Source organism: Actinia tenebrosa, unplaced genomic scaffold (genome assembly GCF_029948245.1).
Source record: "Actinia tenebrosa isolate PJP-AT-01 unplaced genomic scaffold, QUT_ActTen_1.0 PGA_scaffold10__47_contigs__length_13832649, whole genome shotgun sequence".
In the NCBI taxonomy this organism is placed as follows: Eukaryota; Metazoa; Cnidaria; class Anthozoa; order Actiniaria; family Actiniidae; genus Actinia; species Actinia tenebrosa.
The window spans coordinates 7479465-7488536 of NW_028292570.1; the positions used below are offsets into that span (position 1 = coordinate 7479465).

Consider the following 9072-nt stretch of genomic DNA (forward strand, 5'->3'; position numbering starts at 1 on the left):
CTAGTGGTAGTGAGATCGAAATTTATGCGGCTACATCTGTATGAAGGCTGAAGCGTGCGAGAGACAGTAGACATCACTTTGTACTTTACAATTGTTTATTTACACGTATCAATCATAAATGTACCATTATATTACATTGGTCTTGTAATGACCATGAGCTATAGTAGTCACCCCATCCTCTAAGATGTAGCGCTTATCATCATAGGGGCTAAGACCCACTTTGTTTAGGTTTATTGTAAATACTTGATGCTTATAGCTACGTATTTGTTTCATGTTAGCCATGGTTCTCTTTCGCTTAAGCAAACAATCTCTATAGTGGGTATGTCTGATATCCCGCTTCGTCACCTGTTTCGCAATTCCCTTAGCAGTTTTTTTCTCAACCTCACGGCCATCCTCAGCGTAGAGAAGAGAGTACATTTTTGGTCGTAGACCCACAAACTCTTTGATGGGTAGCCCATGGGTCTCGTCCTTCATCTTACCAATCACCTTCTTGTTTGTTGTACTATAGAGGGTGTGGTCTCTAGGGTACTCTGAGGTGTCAAATAGGTCAAGGTCTTGAAACATATCTTGGTAGATGTCCTCTGTCTTGATGTTATAACACAGGGAATCTGTGTCTGTAAACAGTAGGGTTGCCTGGGTACTGTATTTCTGCTTGATGTAATTATAATGAAAGTCGTACATCAGGGTTTTAGACAATTCTAAAATACTGAACCCGATGTAAATAGGTCTATTTAAATAAAGTGATGGTTTCTTCATGTTGACTGCCACCAAGTTTTCATCAAAGATTCTGAAGTAGTCAAAGAGGGGTGATGCTGTCAGTTTTTTGAGCTGCTTTTCCGTGTTGATCAGCTTGACATTCACTCGCTTTCTCAAGTTCTCCATGGTCTTGCCAAACACGCTGTTGTTCATCAACTTGAAAAAGTCTTTTTCAAAGTCATTTCTTGCATTTTTCCGTTTTTCGGTATTGAAGTCGATGTATTTCTTTAGCCAGGGAGATTGGTCAAACCCCAACACTCGGTGTACTTTTTCCAGTTTCATACCCAGTGACAAGTACTGTTTCAGGTTGCGGTAATGAAGAACGTACTTCGTCTTATCGTTCAAGTTAGGTACCAGTTTGTCTGTGGGAGCACCGCCAAGGTTCAGGTCCTCAAGAAGTTGCTGACAGTAGGGAGAGAGCATTTCCTCTGTTACCTTTCGCCTTTCTGGTGCTAGGGGGTAGTCATTATGAAAATCGTGTAGTTCTTTGGGGTAGCTGAGGTCCACTTCCAGTATATATCCTTCACCTCCGTCTACAGGGATGGTCATGAGGTTCTCGCGAAGTTCGTCCACTTCCGGGTCACTCAACCATCCAAAGTTGTTAACAGGGAGCGCTTCAGACATAGCCCAACCGTAGAGATTGTTTGCGTCGAGATACATGATATAATTATTTTCTAATTCTGGGTTACAACCTTCTACATAGCGATTATTCGCTCTTGCAAATCGATGTGTAATCATCGAAATCCCACCCCTTAACCCTTCCTCCAAAAACAGATACATATCGGGGTCTGTGAGTAATTCCAACTCCACGCCAGTCATCTTTAAACATGCTAACCAAGAAAGACCGGGAGAGGTGTAAAAATGACCTGGGTCGAGTTGGTAGTACTCCAGACAAACTTCTCTAAAGTTTTCAAACACATCTGCTAACAGTAAAACGTCCGATTTCAAATACAAGTCGTGGTAGTCTCCTAGATTCCTACACTGAAATTCTCTAAATACATTCTGTGCATGTTCGTAGTCTGCTTGTGAAATCGTGCTACCCATCAACGAACTATAAAAGCAATCGATACGGGGTAAACAGGTTTCTTCAAACTTGCCAAAACTATTCATGTATTCATAGGGGTACACCCCCTTCCTCAACAAGAGAGATACCTTCTCACTCTCCACATACTTCTTCAGGGTCTTAAACTTATCATCTCCTTCCTTACTTAGATTCATTACTAATTTCTCTAGTGAGCTATTCAAAAACTGAAGTGAGTCTATGAATACTAAATCCCCAACTGAAAATGAAATATACTTTTCCGTATTATTGGGTATACAACTAATATTCTCCCCCTTGATTTTTCCGAGTTTTTGTAGAATTAAATGTGAGTCGTACCCACGAAGATTGTGAAGAACAACGGGTATCTTTCCTGTAAACTTATAATTCAAGTTACAGTCATTGTGGGCCGCCCCCCTGTACACCCCTGTCAAATGATCATGATCCCTTACCCTGTCCGCACCCAATTCCTCGTTACAAATGTGACAAAGGGTTGCTGCCTGAAACTCCCGCTCCTGTTCTTCACTAATGTCCATGGGTACTACCATCTTCAAGATTTCCCCTATCTGCTTTCGTTCTTCAATCAAACAGTCTAAAAACTTATCGACACAATCTTCTCCGCGATAGAGAACAGGCGGGAAGCAATATTGCTCGACAGTAGATACTACATTGTAACAAAACCCACTGGGTATATGATGTTGCGTTTTTTGTGTAAAACTTGTACTAGGGTCTAATTCTGTATCATCACAATTCACTAAAATCGATTCGAAATCTGCATAAATGATAAAAGGTACTTTCAGTTGTTTTTGTACGTCATTGTATGACAGTGTTGTATGGTCTTCGTCAGGCAGTCGGATTTTCTGGGGTCCGTGTTTTCTACAGTGAGGTTCGTGATCTTCTAACAAATCTCGCCTGACAAAGCCATGCAAACAATACATACAGTGGTACTTTCTATGCCCATCTCTACTCATACTATCCAACAATCTACTTAAATCCCTGATTAAACAGTAGTGACGCGTGTCATCTTGAGAAAACAGTAACAAATTCACATGTAATTCTTTCTTCTCTTTCGTAATGTAAAGGGGAAATAGCTCTTTATTTTCATACCCAAAGACATTGATACTAATTTCTCTATTCTGGTTCTCGAATTTTTTCACTTGATTGATCTTAACGGGGTACTCGATTCCTGACATATTTAGTTCAGCTTCATACCTTTGATAATTGTTGACGCGGTTTGCGTGATGGCTCCAGTGAGTGGGGTGTTTCGCCGCTAGTACTGACCATAAAAAGCATTTTTCATCTTCATTTTGAATGTTGAGCACCGCTTTCTTGTCTTTGATCTTCTTGGGTAGAGGTATGTAACTCGATCCCTCGAGAGGAGTGTAAGCAGCGACTCCTAAATCGATTTCCAACACCTATGATAGCAACAATACTTTATTAAGCGGTGATATACAGTTTTAATGTATGTACATACAGCAGAAAATCATCGCCGGTCGAGTGATCCCCTTTGTGCTATAACGATGGTGCAATTTAATTACCTCTTCCAATAACCATCCAGACCCTTCTCTCTGGTATTCCAAGAAAGAGTTCTTGATCTTTTCCATTCCATGCACGTAGTTTTTTTTCCAATTTCTGTATCATTGACTGTAGTGTAGCATTTGGTGCGAAAATGGGGGGTTGAGATCTGGTCCTGACCGTCGGGGCTCGTTTTAACCATCTTCACCTTAACACACAGAAACCACTTGATCCCGCGATGTTTTTTGAGCAGGGTTTTCAGTTTTTTGATGATGGTCTTTCGTTTTCCTCGCAGGGTGAGCAACAGATCATATTTTTCATTCTTGTTGGGTTCATACTTAAACGTGGTCACATTTCCACCAAGCGCGCATTCTTCAGTCTCTCCACCACCTATTTGTACATCATCCTAGAGAAAAGAATTAGTTCTTAGAAAAAGTTACTCTACAAAGATCCGATATGAAGATAATAGAGGCTTACCTACCACTTCATTATCCCCCAGAATTTCTCCGTCGTATTCTTCATACATCTCCGCCGGTATGTTTGCTAACTGAAATCGAAAAAATTGGTATATAAGACGACTTGAAAAACTACGTATCTTATGGTTAGTAGAGGTATTGACATATTCTGTGGTTTACATGATTATAACAAAAATTAGATTATGAATTATATTCACCTCGTATTCAATAATTTCTGCCTCGGTCATTGTCTTCTGTTTTTCCATCGGTGGGGCGTTTTCTTTTTCCTCTACTTTCCGTTTTGAAGAGCCACCTCCGCAGACTTGTTCATGTCTTTTTAGGGCATCCTTCCGATTAAACTGTTTCCCGCATCGTTCACAGGTGAATAATCGCCCACTGTGAATAGCCTTTTTGTGCCTTACTAAGTTCGTCTCTTCTGTAAAGGACTTGTCGCATGCGTCGCAGTGAAAAGCCATCCTTTTACTTACTTGCTTGTTTTGATCCACACTCTTCAAAGGTTCGCTTGTAGTGACTAAAAGTCTGAAATTTTTCGATTTTATAGTCCTTAAAATGACTTCTAAAGGCTAGACTCATTAATTCATAACTCCTAACCACCAGTCGCCGAAACACAGGATTTAATCTTCTCCAACAAAAGCTTCCTGCCAACTAAACATTAGTCAGTGATTCCGACAAAGGCGGTTTAGGCGATATAAACCAATTAAAACATAAGTACAGCTTCTCATCTAAGTCTGCTAATTAAACATGTCATTCCAACAAAAAGACTTCAAAAGTAGGCCCAATCAGAACGCTCGTCCAACGTCTTTTGACTTCTAAAGGCTAGACTCATTAATTCATAACTCCTAACCACCAGTCGCCGAAACACAGGATTTAATCCTCTCCAACAAAAGCTTCCTGCCAATTAAACATTAGTCAGTGATTCCGACAAAGGCGGCTTTGGCGATATAAACCACTTAAAACATGAGTACAGCTTCTCATTTAAGTCTGCTAATTAAACATGTCATTCCAACAAAGGAAGTCAGCTCATTAATTCAAAAACTTCGTTTTTTAAACAAAGGATTTTGATTTGTGTTTTAAAACACCTTCCCCAAACCTTTCCAGGCCCCGATTTCGATCAGAACCTCTACTCGGGCGGTCGGCCGGTCTTCCCATGATGGTTGGATGTAGATCACCCCTCCCCCTACCTCACTGGAACCTCACTTAGAATAGCCGTTACGTCACCTCTGTAAAAACCCTGATGGGGGTGGGGGGTTGATCCACGATCCACATGATCCACGATCCACATGGCGTAGAATTGGTACTTCATATCTACTAACAGGGAAATACAAAAGAAATGTCACTAATTCCGCATCTGGCTTAAATGGAATTCAAGCATTGTACGTACAAAATGTACATAAAAATACTTACGTGACCCGACTGCTATAAGGATTCCTGTCTTTTTTAGAATCAGTGAAGACTGCTCGAAATTTATTCTTTTGATGGCTTTGACATTTGATTTCTTGTGTGCAGCTAGGGGTTCAGGCACCGAACATCACACTCTGCGGCATCGCCATCGAATCCCGTATTCATGTCGGTGTTTAGTAGCAAGCGTAGCGGCTCTTGGGGGACTGGGGAGAAAAAGGGGGGAAGGGAAGAGGGAGAGCCTGCAATGATGACCCTTGTTTTGCCATTACGCCCCCTGATTAGAATGCATAAAATCAGCCAATCAAAATTCGCTCGATTAGAATGGAATGTAAACATCAAGCTGTCAGACTCACGTAGAGCAAATTGTTATGAATCGCGGTGAGGAACACTCAAATAAAGGCAGAAAATTAATAGAAAATAATCCCAACGTCGATTGTCGTCTTTGCAAAAATAGCCTTCTTGTACGAAGTTTGGCAATACAGTTCAATCTTGTACGAATTTGTTCAAGCCATCGTCCAGAGAAGGGAGTAAAGGAGTAATACACAACGACATTTTGAAGAAGTTAAACATCTATGTCGCAAATTTACCTGGTAAATCCACCGTAATTTGTAATTCTTGTGGCAGAAAAGTCCGAACACAAGACAGCACGTACGAACAATTAAAGAAAGGAACAGATAGAACGTCAAGAGACGCCGCTAGCGCGGGCGCTTCTCCTGAAATAAGAAGTCATTCCCGCAAAGTCCAAAGAGTTCGATCGCCAGCCTCAAAGAAAACTTTGACTTTTGAACGCGAGGCGCTTAAAGAAAACCTAGTTGCCAACGCTTTAAAAATATTGACAATCTTCAGCCAGATGCTGAAACCGCAGACATTAAAGTTGTCATAGCATACCAGAGCGGGAATGTTATTGTGAAGAAAAATTTTGACAACATATGTAAGACTATAATAAGAAATATTTCACTGAAGCAGTTTCTGTGGTGTGGGACTCGTCTATCACGATAAGCTCTAAAGATGTATTTAGTATGGAGTTTGGATTCTTTAATAATTTTCTGAATTCTGGATTTTGGATTTCCTCGGCACTTGCAAATATCAGCTTCGTGTCAGCCGCCATTTTCAATTTCTTTAGCGAGCAACAAGTAATGCCAAGTGATTCGGCTTCTAAAATTTGGTCCTGCTCTATCCCCACCATCGGACAAACAATAAATACGGAAACACTACGTTGAAGTATTATCTCCATGGCTTCGACAAACACGCGAAATCTAAGGCTTTTGCCGAAGCCCGTGGACAAAACCGCCATCTCGACGCTCAATCAACGTCTTCACCGCCAACTTCTGTTCTTCCTTTAGTACTACTTGTCCCACCTTTTCGCAGCTGGGGAAATAACACTTTCGAAAGTCATTAAGAAATAACTGTACACAAAAATTGACAAACTAAAATGATAATAAAGTTGTGCTTGTTGTTGTCAAGTCGCAATTGAGTGATTGAATGATCGAAATGTTAAGAATTTTTGTCAAAAAATAGAACCAATTTGATTGACAGGCTCTAAGCCAATGGAAATTTTATGTTCATATTATGAACGTAAAATACGAGGAATGTAGGGTCATCATTGCAGGCTCTCCCTCTTCCCTTCCCCCTCCCCTTTTCCTCCCCAGTCCCCTGAGAGCCGCCACGCTGGCTAGTGTTTAGGGCATATAGTCATAGTATAATGCGATTATTCAAGCGTAAATACACCTGATAAAATCAAAAAATGCTCCTTAAAAAAAACTCATATGATAAAGACATTATTAAAAGTACGATAGTTACCTGCACGAGCCATAATCAAAGCCATTTTACTCTCAAGAGATCGGTCCTCTGAAATACCGTATACCTGTAAATGTCTGGAAATGTCTCTTTGACATTCAGTTAGGGGAATGCATTTTAACTGGTCCGGATAGTCCGAGCAGCTCCAACCAGCTCCGAAAAGCTACAAAATGCCATCGTCCGACCACTGCGTGTAAAGCTAGGCTGACGATGAAAATAAATTCTTATGCAATCTTGTAAGTTTTGAAATTTCGAAGATAATAATTAACTTTGCGGTAATTTTTTCTATGGTCTGATTTGTGTGGTTCGTTCTGTTCAAAAATATATCTTCTTCTTTTAACCTGATGTATAAAATTTAACACAAAAATGAAAGAGAGTTAAGAAGACATGAATTGTATGAAGACCTAGCTAACGGTAAGTAGGTCAAGGTAAAATATATATCTTTAGTGGTATTTTAGTCTCAGCATAGTAATAGAGCGAGATGACTATATATATTGTCAGTAAGCGAGTCAGTTTGATAATGAATCGGCAAATGATATGCAATACACCAACTTTACCAGAAAAAAGTAAACACAACTGTATTTGTTTCATGATTTAATAAGTATATCTCAACACAAATATTACTAGATTTAAAGAACACGTTACTTCCGTTGCTATGTAAACGATCTTGACCGGTTGTTTGACATAATTTTTTACTCGTAGCAGTTTTTTATTGTCATTTTTGTATTAATTCACGATTCATAAGTTTAAAAAGCACAATTTTACTCTACAAAAACACTTAAGGTGGCTGGACCCCCATCACGCTTGACCGCATAAACGTGTTTTATCCGAATACAAATGTTTTTTGCGCATAAGTCACATAAAGATCGAATTAATGTTTGATGCAGTTTTTAATGAGATCGGACGTCATAACACGTGATTATGATGAATTATTTGTTTTCGTTTAGAAAACAGTTTTAGCCTTGCAGAGCGTTCAACACTAAAAGGAATTCGAAATGTGCAGCCTAGTTTGAATCAGCCAATCAGCGCTTCGCTTATATCAACGCATCGATTACGCTGTCTACTGGGGAGAGGATAATTTGCGCTTCCGCTCCAAACAACGGAAAATAATCTGCATATTTCGAATTCCTTCCGTCTCGAGTGAGTCCTCTATCCTTTTACCGTAGCGAAAAAGGTCGAAAATCCTGCCTTTTCTGATAGAAAGAATTTGTCTAAGAGCGTGAAGCTCTACTGAGGTATAGCTTAGGATCTTTTCATTCGTGCCGTGGTTGTTTTTTTTGTTTTTGTTTTTTTTGTTTGTTTTTTTTTGTTTTTTTTTGTTGTTTTTTTGTTGTTTTTTTTTTTTTTTGTTTTTTTTGTTTTTTGTTTTTGTTTTTTGTGAGATTTTTCTTGAATTTGAATTCTGATGGCCTAGATCGAGCGGTGGTCGAGTTTTGTTGCCTGCCTTCCCCTTTCTTCCCCTCATAGCTCACGCCAAACGCCAAAAACTGGCCTTAAAACGCATCGGACAAAAAATTAACACTCAAATTTCATGAAGTGAATGACTAAACTGGCATTTTGACGGCATTTAATTCTTAGGAAATTTTCTGAAAATGTATTTTTGAAAAGCTGAAATCACTCGATAATTCAAAATTTTATTAACGGGCGAACGCCACATGTACAAGAGACCACAGGGAGCCCACACATCCGAAACCACAGATACTTCGGATGGTAAGCCTGTGATGCCAGCGTTGAAAATTAGTTAGTCGCATTTCGTGTTTCACCGCCTCCAAATAAAATTCGCTCGCGTGTTTGCGTTTTATTTGTAGAAGCTCCGATTTGGCCTAAAGACACTAGAAGGGGTGTTCTTTAATGTGATGTAGATTACTTTTTGATTTGTTAGGTACCAGCAGAGGTATTGGAGTCTAAATTTCGTCTAAAATTTGACCATCGATTGATCACAAAATAAAGAGGGTTTTGTGAGACTGAATATAAGTGAAAATAAAACAGTTGATTAAAAAAAACAAAAAAAAAACAAAAAATAAATAAATAGTACATATTAAAGATACAAAGTTAAGCTAGCTTCATGAGAAATACGGTTTGAATTGG

The 9072-nt window shown here is 39.4% G+C and overlaps 1 protein-coding gene across 1 annotated transcript; it reads right to left on the reverse strand.

The window, feature by feature from the left end:
* Nucleotides 1–77: 77 nt before the first annotated feature.
* On the reverse strand, nucleotides 78–3406 carry LOC148912922 (uncharacterized). Its single transcript, XM_089027104.1, has 2 exons — nucleotides 3334–3406; nucleotides 78–3210 (listed from the first exon to the last, which is right to left on the reverse strand). Exons 1-2 carry the CDS (start codon nucleotides 3397–3399, stop codon nucleotides 127–129), a joined length of 3150 nt encoding a protein of 1049 aa, XP_088883230.1. The 5' UTR covers nucleotides 3400–3406; the 3' UTR covers nucleotides 78–126.
* Between the last annotated feature and the right edge of the window lie 5666 nt (nucleotides 3407–9072).